Source organism: Heloderma suspectum, chromosome 6, assembly GCF_057233095.1.
Source record: "Heloderma suspectum isolate Gila_16-S chromosome 6, 16-S_ref, whole genome shotgun sequence".
In the NCBI taxonomy this organism is placed as follows: Eukaryota; Metazoa; Chordata; class Lepidosauria; order Squamata; family Helodermatidae; genus Heloderma; species Heloderma suspectum.
Window position 1 is genome coordinate 6,751,521 of NC_139463.1, and position 15,704 is coordinate 6,767,224.

The following is a 15,704-nucleotide window of genomic DNA, read 5'->3' on the forward strand; positions in this document are numbered from 1 at the left end:
GATGAGGTGAGTTCCCCCATCCCTAGCTGCACCCATTGAACTTGGCTGATGCAGATGGGTGAGAATTTCGTTCTGTTTGTTTTTTGATACGAACTCTACAACATTTGCAAAATCTTCCTAAACAGAACAGAAACAACTTGAGATTTAAACAATCTGAGTATGGGACAGATCTTACCATCCTTAATTTCTGCATGTCAAGTTACTGTTGTACACACCGATTTCAATGGAACTTCCTTCCTAGTGGGTGTGTTATAGGTCCCAAGACACGATCTGGAGGCATCATGAAGCAGCCACCTTGCTGAAGCTAATCTGGTCTGGACCTGGCCAGTCCCTGGGTGGGAGACTGCCTGGAAATCATGTAGCGCAATATTACACATTTTTACTCAGAAGTGAAGCTTACTCCCAGGAAGCACTGTGGGTATCATCAATCTGCCACTGAAATGAGACTGGAGACCTGTGGACTTTCAAAAAGATTTTGACAAAGACCCACATCAAAGAGTCCTGAATGATAAGGGTCATGGGATAGGAAGACAGGCTTTCTTATGGATCAGTAACTGATTAAAGAACAGGACACAGACAGTAGGCATAAACTTTGCAATGATGCAAAGTAAGGAGTGAGTTCTCCCAACAATATGTATTGGGACTTGTTCATAAATTATCTAGAGTCCAGAGTGAGTTGTGAGGTGGCCAGGTTTGCGGAATCTCTCCAAAATCAGTGGACAGGCAATTCAATGGCAAATGCGGCTCAGTGTAAGCAGGGTAAAGTAATAAACTTTACACATGAGGGAGGGGGGGAATCCTAACTTCACATATGTGCTGATGGGGTTTGAGCTTGAGGTGAGTGATCAGGAAAGAGATCTTGGAGTCATGCTGGATAGCTGCAGGAAACCGTCGACACAGCGTGCAGCTGCTGTGAAAAAGGCAAATTTAATGGTAGAGATCATTAGGAAAGGGTCTGAAGATAAAACTACCAATATAAATAAAACTACCAATAATGCCCTTATACAACTTGATGGTATGATCTCACTTGAATACTGTATATAGCTCCGGTCACAGCCCACAGCCTTTACTGAAACTGCTGTGGCTGTTTCTCCTCTCAATATTTCTGCAAATTAAAGTGGCATTTTGATTAAAGGATGACTAACCCTTTGCTATGACCCTTGTCTTCCCTTATAGGAAATGTTATATTTTAACATGCACAAACAAACTCGAAAGAAGTGGGTCTGTTTTGTCCAATGAGGCATGAAAAACTTACAGGTGTTTCCTCCTCATTTCTGACATAGTGACCCCCAGGGAGTTCAGATTCTTGTAAAGAAGCCCAAGAAAGAAAGGAAGAAAGAAAGAAAGAAAACACATAAGCACCAACCACCCCCAGTTCTCTCTTTTGAAACAGTTGAGCATTGAACCGGGCCAAGTTCTTCCTCTGGTGTAAATAAAGAGAGTTATGGCAACTTATTTTAGCAGAGGATCTTAACATCATAGGAAATTGCTGCCTTAAAGCAAAACAGACTGTTTAGCCCAGAACTGCCTATTCTGACTGGCAGCAGCTCTCTTTAGCATTACATCCTACTTGATCCTTTTCACTGGAGGTGCTGGGGTTGAACCTGGGATCTTCTGCATGGAAACTATGTGCTCTACATCTGTGCTGTGGTCCCACGTCCATAGCCTCCAGTCTAACATGGGTTAATACCCTAACCACACATTTCTTGGGTATTCCAGCATTAGAATTCCACAAAGCGTGTCTTGTGAAATGAGCTTGAGCAAAGTCCCATGAAGAACAGCTTTCTTTCTTGGGCCTTAAATATGTGTTCTTTTCATTCTCCTTAGTGCGCGTGTTTTTAAAAACAACACTCAGATAATCAAGCGTGTGATTTGTGCCTAGCATCTTCCACATTACGGTAGCCTTGGAGGAACTGGGTGCTGTGGTAAAGAACAGCACAGAGCAAAAGGGAGGGAAAAAATTTGAAGTGCTTGTGGTTAGAGGATGTGACAACGTCACACCGTTCAGCGGGAACCTGGTCTTTAAAAAAAGCTGAAAGGAACATCTTGACAGCCTGTTATCACATAAAGGCACAAAGAGCAACCCAAAATTCAAAGAGAGAGAAAGAAAGGACTCCATCCTGCACCAGAATATGCACTGGCAAAAATGTGAGTTCTGGACTCTTCTTATTTTAAATAACTAGAGAAAATGTATGACGGTCACTTGAACAACATGGTTAATGGAGTAAGGACAGTTAATATTTATAATTTCTTTTAATTTTCAGTTTTTATCGTACCCAACCCACTGTGAGGTAGGATGTTATTATTCACATTTTACAGATGGGGAAACCGAGACTGAGAGGTTGTGGCTTGCACTTGCCAAGGGCGCACAATGAGCCCCAGGAGAGATAGGGAAAGAGCTCTTCCACTGCTGAGTCTAACCCCCCATGGCATCAAAGGAGAGGTGCCAGGGAAGAAACCTCAGTCTCGCAGTCACCTTGCCTCTTGATCTCAGGCGTATATGAAGCTAGCAGTGGCCCCTGGGTGAAAAGGGCATTATTAGTAGTACCTTGAGAATAAAGCTGCCAAGATCATACTGCCCTCATACAAATCTATGGTGCAATCACACTTGGAATACTGTGTCCAGTTCTGGTCACCACACCCCCAAAAAGATATTGCTGAGCTGGAAAAAGTGCAGAAAGGGGCAACTAAAATGATCAAGGGGCTGGAGCATCTCCCCTGTGAGAGAAGGTTACAACAGCTGGGATTGTTTAGCTTGCAGAAAAGGGGAGTCACGACGGAGGTGTATGAAATTATGCATGGTGTGGGGAAAGTGGATAGGGAGATGTTTTTCTCCCTTTCTCATAATACTAGAACCCGATGGGGTCATCCCATGAAGCTGATGGATGGGAGATTCAGGACAGATTAAAGGAAGGACGTCTTCACACAGCGCAGAGTCAAACTATGGAATTTGCTACCACAAGATGTAATGATGGCCACCAATTTGGATGGCTTTAAAAGGGGGTTGGGCAAACTCCTGGAGGAGAAGGTTATCAGTGGCTACTAGTCCTGATGACTATATGCTACCTCCAGTGTCAGAGGCAGTGAGCTTATGTACACTGGTTGCTGGGGAAAATGGGCGGGAGGGTGCTGTTGCACTCATGTCCTGCTTGTTGGATTCCCATGGGCAGCTGGTTGGCCACTGTGTGAACAGAATGCTGGACTAGATAGACCCTTGGTCTGATCCAGCAGGGCTCTTCTTACGTTCTTTTGTAGTATTAATATTATTTGGCATCCTTTGCAGGCATTTTTGTTACTGGATCTTGGCTGGGAACCAACAGACAGGCCTAACTGTCTACATTCTCTCCCTTTCAACCCTTACTTTGGAACTGCCCGGGGTTACTTCAGGTGGGCATACCCAGAACTCAACACATGGTCATTTAGATAAACTGAAGCCAGCCAGATCTGTGGCAATGCCTTTCAAGAAGACATTTGCCCTTTTGCAGACTCTAGAGGCGAGTTCTAACCCAACAGTCCTTTTTTGGCACATCTACAGAACGTGCAGCGTCATTGAAAGTGCAATCCTATGCAGGTTTACCCAGAACCTCGTCCCGTTGACATCAATGGGGCTTACTCCCAGGGAAGTGGGTATAAGCATGGCAGCCTCAATCTCTAAAAATCAAAGTCTGTGCAACCCCAGGAAATGTCTTAATGACATGTTTACACATGACCAGGCAAGATTGCAATTAGAAGGATACATGTGGGACCTGAAACAAATGTTGCACTGCGGAATGCTCCTACGCAGGGTTTCTGCCAGCCAGACATGTCCTTCCTAGATACTCCGTTCTCTTCCTTCTTCCCCCTCGTTTTCCATTCCTCTAACAGCAGTCCATGGCCACTGAACATGTCCAGCACTCATGGAGCTGTTTCTGAGGGTTCCTCTGCTCCAAAGGTTTTTTTTTCCCCTAAAGATGTTTTTGTTCTTCCACAAACCTTGTTCTTCTACAAGCCTGCTGATACCTCCCTCTTGTGCATGGATGGTGCAGTTTTAAGCATCGGCACTCCCAGCATGAACAGGAATGATAGATAGTCCTCATTTATCATATGGGGAACTGAGGATGAAGATAAATTCTTCATGTCTCCCAAGTGTGGCCATGGTGGAGCCAGGATAGCAGTGAAGCCAGAGCACTGTTCTAGAGAGAGGGGAAGCACAAAAGAAGACAATGTACATTGCATGGGGCTAGCAAGTTTCCAGCAAGTATAATAACAACACAGAGAATATTTCCAATGTTTTTGTCAGGATTAGTCACTATGAATCAAATGTCACCGAGTGATTCATGAATGCAGTCATGTTTTTTTAAGGGCAGTGGTTACAAGCCAAAATAATTTCCATTTTAGAAAGTGAATCTTATCTTTTGCATCTGCCTTTTGAAAGATACGTAATAATAAGGAAATAGTTATGTGGGTATAATTGGTGAGGCCATCACCAGCAGTTGTCGAGCTAAGGCAAGGATTTGAGCATGTGCAGAACGCCTCTTGCTGCATCACGCCCCCTTCCCCCGTCCCACGCCCACCTTGCTTTTGCCACCACTGCCTGCCCTCTGCTTGCCTCATCGCACAGGCAGCCACGTGGCTGGAAGGAGCCGCTGCAGGGGTCTCGCCGCAGGGGTCTCAAATGCCATGGTGGGAGAGCAGCTGGCGGAGCTCTGCAGAGCATCAGCTGGAGGAGGTGGGCCGTGACGGCGGGCCCCCCTGGGGGAGCAGTGGAGAACAGCACAATTCGCCACTCCTCCTGCCCTGCCGCCTGATGCGGGCATCTCACCCTGCTGCACGGAAGGGCCAGCCTTCCTTAAAAGACATTAACATATGGGTTTAGCGGGCAAAACTAGGAAGCAGGGAGACTGGAAAGCAGATAGATTTCAACTTCTCTTTTTGCAAATGAACCTTTGAGCTACTTCACCATAGGAGTGGGACAGAATGATATGAAAGGCCTTTTGAACAGTACAACACTGCTCTTGACCCTCCCTGGGTGCGGGGGGGGGGGTAATTTTTACAAAAATAAAATGTAGGCACTCATGTTGAGTGATGGTAGCCAAACAAGAGACGATTGCGTAGCAAGCAACTAGCTACCCAGTGCATCCTACAACTGTTCATATGTATGGTACAGACTCTGTGTTGTTATTTGTGATGGCAAAGGACAGTAAAAATGATTCAGCCAAAGTTAAGCACTTTTCAGACCCACTGACTTCAGTGGAAGTGATTTACTGCACAATCCTATACATGTCTACTCAGAAATAAGTCTCATTGAGTTCAGTGGGACTTATACCCAAGTAAGTAGTTTTAGGATTGTAGCCTTAAGCATATGGTTATCTCTCCCACTGAAAGCTATGGGACTAGGACATGCTTAACATCAGCTGGATGTAGGGATGTCAGAGGAATCTGTTTGTGGGGTGGAGCTTGGCGGGGTTTTCCTGGTTCGGCCCCCCAGACTCCGGCTTGCTTATCCACAAGCTGGCCTAACTTGGCTCATGACAAGTCAGGCCATCTCGTGGAATTTGAGGGGATATTTGTGCAAATTGCAATTTGCACAAAATCGTGGCTGTAAATAGCATACTTTGTGCAAAATTGCAGGCTTAAATGGTCTAATCTGCACAAATTAGACCATTTACTCCTGCAATTTTGTACAAATTGCACTATTTAGGGCCGCAATGTTGTGCAAATTGTGATTTGCACAAATTTTTAAAACGGCTAATATTTTTTCAAAACCGCTTTGGGAACTAACCCACAGCTGAGCTTGCAAAGGTAAGCAGAGTTGGGGGTGTCGCAGGGATCTGTCGGGCCCAAAAGGGCTGCATTTCCCTGTGATGGACAACCCTAGCTGGATGGATCATTCATGGTAGGTTGTCCCCCCTCTCTACAATTGTATTATTATTTTTGATGGCTTTCTATGTATCATGCATGCATTTTGTCTGTGACCCAGTGCACATTCATTTCTTAAACTTGGGGGGCGTCGGTGCATGTGTGGAAACGTGCATCAGACCATCACGAATGAATTTATGTAATTGGCTCTCAAATGATGTGGTGATGGCCATTAGCCTGGATGGCTTTAAAGGGGGATTAGACAAATTAGTGGAGGATGAGGCCAGAGCTGGCATCGAGAGTAAGCATGGTCGGGCACCTGCCGAGGGCCCACAGCCCAGCGGGGGCCCACTGACAAGAACCCCCGGGCTTGCTCCTCCGCTTCAGCACTGCAACCTGCTTGTTCCCCTGCCTCTCGTGTGGCCCAGACAATGGGGGTGGTGAGAAGGAGGCGCAGCAGATGCATGACCTGCTTGCGCCCCATCTGGCTGCCTTTCTAGCAAGCAAATGGGAGCCGTGATGAGAGAAAGGAGCAGCAGCAAGGGCAGCTGGTGGCCATGGCAGTGAGAGGGGGACTCCGTCAGGGAGGGGGCCCATGGCGGGGGCATTGCCCAAGAGCCCTCCCATCCCGGAGCCAGCACTGCTCCAACGGCTCAGCCGGGCTCGGTCCCCAGTACATGTAAATGATCCTGGCTGCGAGTGTGTCTGTACTGGAAAACCAAGTTTGGCAGCTCTCCAACCCAGACGTCCTGTAGTCAGTTGTGATAGCCAAAGTGGGACCTGGACCCAGGAAGAGTGCAGCACACAAGAAGGTCCCAGCACTGGGTAGGGCTATCATGGGCTACTGGACACGACGGCTATGTGGAACCTCTAGGTTCAGAGGAAGAATGCCACTGAGTACCAGTTGCTGGAGAGCAGAAAACGGGAGAAGCCTCTTGCCTTCAAACCCTGCTGGTGAGCTTCACGGTTGCATCTGGTTGGCCTCCGAGGGAGACAAGGATGCTGGCCTAGAGAGGTCTTTGCTCTAATCCGGCAGGGCCCTTCTGAGGTTCTTCAGGTAGAGCTGCGCAAAGAAGTCCTAAGAAACGCAGGGCATGAACTGTCAGGACAGTTTCTCGTGCCCGCCCTGGTGAAATGACTGGGAGTTTCCCAGCGACCCTTGCTCCGGGGCTAGGGGCAGATACTTCTCCTTCAGCGATTCTGCAGCAGGTCAGGCAGAGGTCTGGAGCCCAGCTCTGAACGTCGTAAGCAGTGATACCGAAAGACGAAACTGCAATGTGTTCCATCATGTGCATCTCTGTTCAGGCGAAGCCACCTTAGGAAAAATTGGCCGGGTGGCTGAAGCTCACTGAAGTTTCGTAGAGCAGCTGCTCACTGCTGGCAATGTCAGCAAGGTTTCATTCACTAGCTTTGGTTAAAATGTCAACTTTAGCATGGGTGGTAAGTAGCAATGAGAGATCAGAACGAAGGGGGATGGTTAGGCGTGGCGTTTCCAAGTTAGTGGCTGGGTCTCCCAGGAGGGCTTCTTGGTCAGTTCCTTGTCCCGCCCTTCAAGCCCAGGAAGTGTGAGGTTGTCTTGGCCTGCCTAGGGTACAACACTGTGGTGCAGTGGTTAGAGTGCTGGACTGGGACTTGGGAGACATGGGTCTGAGTCCTCCCTCAGCCATGAAGCTCACGAGGTGACTTTGGGCCAGCCACTGACTCTCAGCCTAATCCACCTCGCACCTGTGCACAAATGGCCTCTCAAAATTCTCCAGCCTATTCGTGGGCAGAGAAATTGGGGGGACAATTTCACTGAATTTCTCCTAGGGGAGGAGAAACTCTCCAACAGTTTCTCACAGATGGGGCTCACTATTGGCAGGGGGTGTAGCACAGGTTCTTTCGTTTTTCCTAAGGGGGTTTGGTTTATTGCACTGCTTCTGTAGGTGGTGACAGCATCAACTGTGTTGAGGCCTCCACTTTTCTGAGGAAGAATTTTGAATTTCTTTTGGTGGTATTTTTGAACTTACCTAATCACTGCGAGGTGGCTGAGGGTGCTGTATGTGTTTTCTCTCTCTATTACACCTCTTTCCATTGCTCTGCATCTTCCCAGGCCGCCTGCACTTCCTGAAATGAAAAAGCCCAAGTGAAGTGCAGGAAGCCGAGGAGGCTAGAGGCTGCCACAGAGATTACTGTACAGTGACAGACAGGACACTCATGCACACTTCTTGGCCACATCACAAGTAAGGTAAGCCCAAGAACCCCAAACCCAACCCATGAGAATTTCTCCAAAATTTCTCCTCCTCTGAATTTCTGTTCGAAAGCAATTTCTTTTCTATCAAATTGAATGAGAATGGTCCAAAAAAATGTGGGATAAATTTTCAGCACAGCACTGGTTGTTATGAAGATAAAATGGACAGCAGGAGGAGCATGTAAGCCGCCTTGGGTTCCTCGCAAGAAGAGAAAAGGCGGGATATAAATGCAATCATAAACAAACAAACATAGGAACCTACCCTAAAACAGGTGAGACTATTTGTTCCTCTAGGCCGACACCATCTACCTGGACAGGCAGGGGTCTCCAGGGTTTATAACAGAGGCCCTTCCTGTTGCCCGATTGTTTTGACAGCGGATGCCAGGAGATGAATCTGGGAGCTTCTGCATGCAATGACAGTGCTCTACCCATCGACCTCTTGTCCCTCTCTGTAAACTCCATCATGGCAGCCCTTTTCTGTGTCCAGGCTTCTGCAGTCTTGCTACTTGTTGGGGCCTTATCCTTCTAGCCCCCAGCTCTGGACACCAGACAGATTTGGCCTATACAATTTCTTATTGGCTGTAGGTGTTTTCCTCCTCTATCATACACTAGAAAAGTCTTGTGTTCAAGCATTTAGCATGCCATGTTAGCCATACCGAGAATTCTCTAGTTCTCTAACCAGCTCCACTTTTGCCCAAAGGCTTTTGATCGCAGAACAAACACTCCCAGCAAGGTGTTTGCTTAGCATCTTTGCACTGGATTAAAGTTTATTGAAACATCCTGCCCCAAATGTGTCGAGAGAGAGAGAGAGAGAGAGAGAGAGAGAGAGAGCAGCCCAGCTTAGATATGTTACTCACCAGCTCTAATTGTCAGCTTTGCTCCAAAAAGTAAAGACACCCTGGGAAAAGCTAGATCTGTGTCAGTTTCACAACAGGGCCTGCAGGTTCTCTCCTGAAACAGGCCTCAACACGCACCAGGGTGTGCAGTGTTGACACTGTCAGGGGATCAGAGCGTTCCGGGAGATGCACACAGCGGCAAACTGAGGCCGCAAGCCTACTGACAAGGCGATGGAGCAAGTGACAACCAAGAAAGCAAGGCTTGTCTTCAGCCTGTTGACATAACGCTGAGCTGACACCAGAATACAAAGCAGAAGGTATTCCCACAGATGCTACCTGTTACAAAGCATCATGCCAGCCAAGTAAGGAGCAGGTACTTTGGAGGTCACAAAGAGATCCCTTCATGGGCCTCCTACCAGGAGGGAGTATTTTCAAACCTTTTTTTGAGATGCCGAGAGCTGCATCCACATGAACAAGGCATACCACCGTACCTGCTTTGGTGAGCTGTGCCTTCTGTACTGGCCGTGCAAATTCTCCACAGCCATTAGCCGTGGTATCTACATGATACTTCCATGTTCAGGGGCAGTTGCCACTGAACAGCAGTGGCTGGGTGGCAAACAATGGGAGAGAGCTATAAATTCGAGATGTCGGATAAATCCATTTTGGGGCTGGGGTTCAATGGGCTTTCCTAGGTTCAGCTCCTGGATGTCCTGCTGCACCCGCTGCACCACCCAACTTGATCTTCAGCGAGCTGAACCAGTTTGCAGATTTTCCAGGCATTTTGCGTTTTTTTTACCAGGTTCCGCAATTTGTACAAATTTCTGAGCAATTTGTGCAAATTCTGCCATAATGTGCACAAATTGCTCAGAAATTCACACAGATTGCTCAGAAATTTGCAAAAATTGAGGAATCTACAGGGGAAAAAATGTGCAAAAAGTTCCCTGGAGTTCAAGGAAAAGCCTGTAGCTTGGCCTGCAAAGACAAATCGAGCTGTACATACTGTGGAACTCTGTCAAGTTGAAATAGACCTAGATTTCCCAGCAATGGACACCCCTATATGGACCCTCAGCTCAATCTAGCAGTGCTCTTCTTATGTTTGTAAAAATATATTCTCCCCCCAGCCCCCACCCCAAGAAGGATTATGCATGAAGTGAAATCATGGTATATTATATCGCATAGCGCTCTGCTATCTAGAAGGAGGCCCTCCTCCTTTCTATGGTTGACAGAGGCACCATGGAAAAGCAGGGAGGAGGCATCACTGTGGCACTGGAACCAAAGTAGCATTGTTTTGAAAGTGTTCGACGAAAGGTCTAACAGTCCTGGGTTTGATCCTGGGCATTGGCAAAGCTTCCTGGAATTATGCTCCTTTAGTGGGAGGGACCACAGTTCAGGGGTAGGAAGGAAGGCATTGCACATAGACAGGGGTGGGCAGTTCCTGGCCCTCCAGATGTTTTGGCCTACAACTCCCATCAGCCCATACCATTGCCTGTGCTGATTAGGGCTGATGGAAGTTGTAGGCCAAAACATCTGGAGGGCCACCAGTTGCCCACCCTGATGTAGAACGTCCCAGGTTCAATCACTGGCATTGCCAGTTAAATTGATCTCAGGTGGCAGCCAATACAAAACAGCCTTCTCTGCCTGAGAAGATGGAGAACCAGTGCCAATCAGGGTAAGCAATAATGGGCTAGATCAGCAATGAGCGACTTCAGAGAGTTTGGGGCCCAATTTCCAACCCCAGAAACTACCAGGGGTTGCAGACATGCACCTTGCCCCTCGCCGCCACCGAGGAACACAATGTTGCATTAAAACAAAGCACAGACTCCCCCATACTTTGTTTTGAAGCAAAAATGCAGTGGAGATTTGGGGGTGATGGAGGCTGCAAGAAAAGCCCGGGGTGGTGGTGGAGGGGGGCTTGCACCCATCCCTTTGCTAGATGGAGAAATAGTTTGAGCTTCTTTTGTTCAGGAGTAAGGGTATATATACACCCTCTCTGAAAGAGGTTTTGATTTGATTTTGTTTTATTACATTTATATTGCAAAAACAAATATTCTCTGGTTGGCTTACAGATGAAGACAAACAAAATAACATGTTAAAAATACAATGATTAAAAGCAACAAACATTTAAAATGTGGCGCGCACATAGACACACCCTTCCAATCGTATCCACAATCTAGGACCCTTTCAACTTTTGGACTCTCTTTGAGATCTGTTTCCTGTGTCCTCAAAGAAGGAACTGTGCAGGTGCCTTTACGCATTGGAAATCAATTGACTGAAGTTGTTGCCATTTGGCTCTTCATGCTGATTTGAACCATACCACCCCCAAAAAGAAACCTCACCCAGTGGAGGCTGGTGGCTCCGGTGTCAGTGGGGCAGTGAATCCGCTCCAGGTTTCAGCCAGAACCAGCCAGAACTCTAAAGGAGCTTTCCAAGGTGTGGAGCACCTGGCTGATTCTGGCTGAAACCCAGAGCGGATTCACCACCCCGCTGACAACAGAGCCACCAGTCTCCACTGACCTCACCAAACTTTTTGGGGGCGGGGGGTGCCTGCAAGGCAAAGATTGGGTCATGCCATATGGAGATCCGCTTCACACACACATTTATCGGTATCCCTTGTCCCTACTCATATCACTATTACTTATTATGAATATGTACTGTGATATCGTTTCCCTCCCCTCTCAGACAACCTCTGAAAGGAGAGCTCAGAGACGAGGGTTTTCTGCCTCCAGCTGTCAGTTGTGATCCTCAGCCCTGTCTTACCACACCTGGATGGTGAACGCGCCTACCCAAAATAGTCACAGCTGTGATCTGGTCTGATCTGCTCCAGCTTCCCAGTAGCCTCTGCAAAGGAAGGAAGGAAGAAATGACAGCCGGGGGAAGGTGGCTGGTCAACAGCTGTTTCCTCAAACTGTCAAACTTACCATGTTTATTCCCTGCACTCAAGTCTGCCTGGCTAATACGCCACTTCTCTGCCCTCATGCTTGCATGTTCCCTATAGCACTTGCTTCCAGGAAGGCCCTGATTCCTAGATTCAGTGCCTCCCTGCACCCCACTGAACTTGTTTCCAATTTGTTCTCAATCTCAGTGGCTTTCCATTCTGTAGTCCTGGAGTCCAGCATGCTTGTCCCCTCATCCTCTGTTCCTGGTGCCATGTTCCCATTCTTAGCCTCCTGCCTAAGATAAGAATGAAGCTCAGGCACGATCCTGAAGATAGTTAATCCTGCAAAGCCCAGCTGGTGTCAAGGGTAGGCCCGGTTGGGCACCTGCCGAGGGCCCACAGCCCAGCAGGGGCCCACTGACTCCCATCCCGGAGCCGGCACTGCTCCAACGGCTCAGCCAGGTTTGGTCCCCAGTACATGTACATGATCCTGGCTGCGAGTGTGTCTGTACTGGAAAACCAAGTTTGTTTGTTTGCTTATTTATTTATTACATTTATATCCTACCTTTTTTCCTCTTTCAGGAACCCAAGGCGACGTACACAATCCTTCCATTTTATCCACATTTTAGCTCTCCAACCCAGTGGTCCTGTAGTCAATTGTGATAGCCAAAGTGGGACCTGGACCCAGACAAGAGGTTCCTTCTGCTCTGTTGAGCACATAAATGGAAATCAGGCCCAAACATATACCGGGGGGTGGGCAGTGCAAACTTGTAATATGGGCTCCCTCCTTCATATACCACAATCCCATCCCACCCATACATAAATCTCACGAGTCACAAAAGGAAAGTTTCTATTTTAATTCTGAAATTACATTTTCTACCATTTTGAAATTACACCATGGCCACAAGAGCTGTTCTACTATGCCCCAAACTGCCCCCCCCCCTTTTGGCTATTTCTGTTTAACATACTATCTTGTGCGTTTGGGCTTGGTCCTTGTTATTCATGTATGTGTTGGTTTGATTTGATTTGTACCCTGCCTTTCCACCACAAAATGGCACTCAAGGCGGCTTACAGATCTGTACCTTGTGTCATATAATTACGATCCCATCAGAGTAACGTTGTACCCCGCTACGCATTTATACCTCATAGGAGACACAATGACATTTGTTGCAGTATATTGGATAATGTGGAATAAAAAGCAGGAAACAACACTACAAAAGCAGACTATCAAAGGTGTGCCCCAACAGTTATCAGTGCACTTCTATACCGTCATAAGGCAGTAGTGTAGATCTTGTTGTTCAGTCGTTCAGTCATGTCCGACTCTTCGTGACCCCATGGACCATAGCACGCCAGGCCTTCCTGACAATTAAAACAATTAAACAATTGTTAAAAAAAAAAAAGGTAAAGGTGTCCCCAACCAGTCGTGTCCGACTCCAGGGTGCGGTGCTCATCCCCGTTTCTAAGCTGAAGAGCCAGTGCTGTCCGAAGACGCTTCCGTGGTCATGTGGCCGGCATGACTGAACACCGAGGTGCACAGAACGCTGTTACCTTTCCCGCCGAGGCGGCACCTATTTATCTACTTGCAATTTCTTGCTTTCAAACTGCTGGGTTGGCAGAAGCTGGGACTAAAGACGGGAGCTCACTCCGTCACGCAGCACTCGGGTCTCGAACTGCTGACCTGCCGACCTTCCGGTCTGCAGTTCAGCGTCTTAACCACTAAGCCACCGCGGCCCCTCAGAAACAATTGTTAAACAATTATTTAATTAATTAAACAATTAAAACAGTGTAGATCTAGCCAAAGACAATTAAAACTGGTTAAAACCATACTTTAAAATACAATACAAACGTAACAGTTGCAGGATAAAAAACCCAGCACCCAACCCAACAGATCCACTTACAGGCCAAAGGCCATCTTGAATAAAGCAGTCTTTTCCGGTTGAAGGATATCAGAGAGGGAGCTAACTGGGCCTCCCTTGGGAGGGAGTTGGTGTATTGCTGAAGCCAGACTGCAAAAGGGCTCGGCCTGTTTTGAAAGAAAATCGGTGGGAGCGCTTGTGCTTCCGCTCACTCCCGCTGTTGAACCTCTTCACGTTTCTTGAGGCCTGATTTGTATTTCAAGCCAGGTCTGGCAGCATGGGCTGCTTGTATGTGCGTATTACAAGTCTTATTTATTTTTAATTAATTAATTTATTTCATTTCTATACCGCCCAATAGCTGAAAATTGGGCGGTTCACAAAAATTAAAACCAAAAGGCACACAAGTATTGTTTAAGTGCACAAGCACCCTCTCTTTACTCTAGAGAAGGACCAGGGCCAGTAACTCCCTGTTCAGAATATGGTTGGTTCTGCTCTACCACTGCTCCTGGTTGGCTCCAGTTAATCTCACAAGATCTGGATAAAAGGTGCATTGATAAAGGGAAATACAACTCTATAAATATCCTCAAGCAGGATCTACCATATAGTGTCGTATCTCTCTCCCCCTCATGGTAATGAGGTTTCCAGGACCAGCCCATCAGGAAGCAGGGTAAGGCTCCCGCATCAGGCGGCAGAGCAGCAGGAGTGGTGAATTGCGCCACTCCCTCCTGCCCCCACCGGGAAGGCCCACTGCTACCGTGCTGCCTCCAGCAGGTGCTCAAGAGAGCCCTGCCAGCTGCTCTTGTGCCACTGCTTTTGTTGTCATGAGAGAGTGGCCGGAGGGGCTCTCTGGAGCACCCGCTCACCCCGTTCCCCTTATCAAGTGCCGCAGAGCCAGAAAAAGTGGTTGCGAGGCTCTTGCAAGAGCTCGGGAGACCTCACAAGAGACTGCTGGGTCTTGCAAAAGCTCACTCGGGTCTCATGAGACCTGGGCAAGCTCTCACGAGACCTCGGTGCCCCTTTCTTCCAGCTGAGTGGGTCTCCGTAGAGCCAGTGCAGTGGCAAAGGTAAGGGAGGCATGGGAAGGGGGCATCATATGCGATGCAATGGCGGTGGGGGGAGGGATGGGATGTGGAGCCCGCAGGAGGGCTTGTGCCAGGGCTGGGGTGTCAGCTAGGGCCAGCTCTCCCCTGCCAGCTCTCCGGACCCTGGTAAGTGTAGCCCCTCCACACACCCATGCTTGGGCCCTGGGGAGACGATATGCCTAGCATTTTGACCTGTCCTTGCCAAATCAAGAGCCCAATAGTGCTTGCCAATTGTAGGAGCCAACGTTGCATCACGATTCTCTTTGCTTCTGTGCTTGTAGAATGCTCTGAGGCGTACATTTACCTAGTCATAGATAAGATAATCAGAAGAGCCCTGCTGGATCAGACCCAGAGTCCATCTAGTCCAGCATTCTGTTCACTCAGCAGCCAACCAGCCACAGGAAACCCACAAGCAGGACAGGAGTGCAACAGCACCCTCTTGCTTGCCCTCCAGATCTGTGGGGCTACAACTCCCAGAATCCCCTGGGAGATTCTGGGAGATGTAGCCCCACACATCCTGAGTGTGCCAGATGGGGTAAGGCTATGTGGTAGTTCAGAGGTGTGGTGAGATGTTCCCCTCAGAACTACAATTCCCAGGGTTCTCTGTGAAGCAGGGACAACTGTTAAACCAGTTGAAGTCCGTAATGTGGGTATGCAGCCCACAAGCACTGTTGGAGAACTTAAGTTTTAAGTGTACATGCACTGAGTTTGCACACACGGGATTAGACCCATGTACACATCGTTAAGGATGTGTGTGTTTTTTTCTTTTTTCTTTTTTAAATGAACACAATGTGTGAGAAGGTGTGAGAAAGTATTTGGTGCGATTCATTTTTTAAGATCCGAGCCAAGATTTCCGACTGGCTTGTTAATAAAACACTTTTTATTTTTTGTTTTTTGTTTTTAAAAAAACGTGATTGTTATTCTCCTTAGGGTTTGTGTATGTGTGTGTTTTGATATCAAGTGAATATTTGCTTTTCAAGGCTTCTG

General features: G+C 47.7%; 1 protein-coding gene across 1 annotated transcript in view; it reads left to right on the forward strand.

The window, feature by feature from the left end:
• Positions 1–1,906: 1,906 nt before the first annotated feature.
• Positions 1,907–15,704, forward strand: part of POU2AF1 (POU class 2 homeobox associating factor 1) — a 35,629-nt gene continuing 21,831 nt past the window's right edge. Inside the window, exon 1 of the mRNA XM_084807210.1 lies at positions 1,907–2,148. Coding sequence (XP_084663336.1) covers positions 2,133–2,148 — 16 coding nt within the window. The 5' untranslated portion in view covers positions 1,907–2,132. The remainder of the gene's footprint in view (positions 2,149–15,704) is intronic.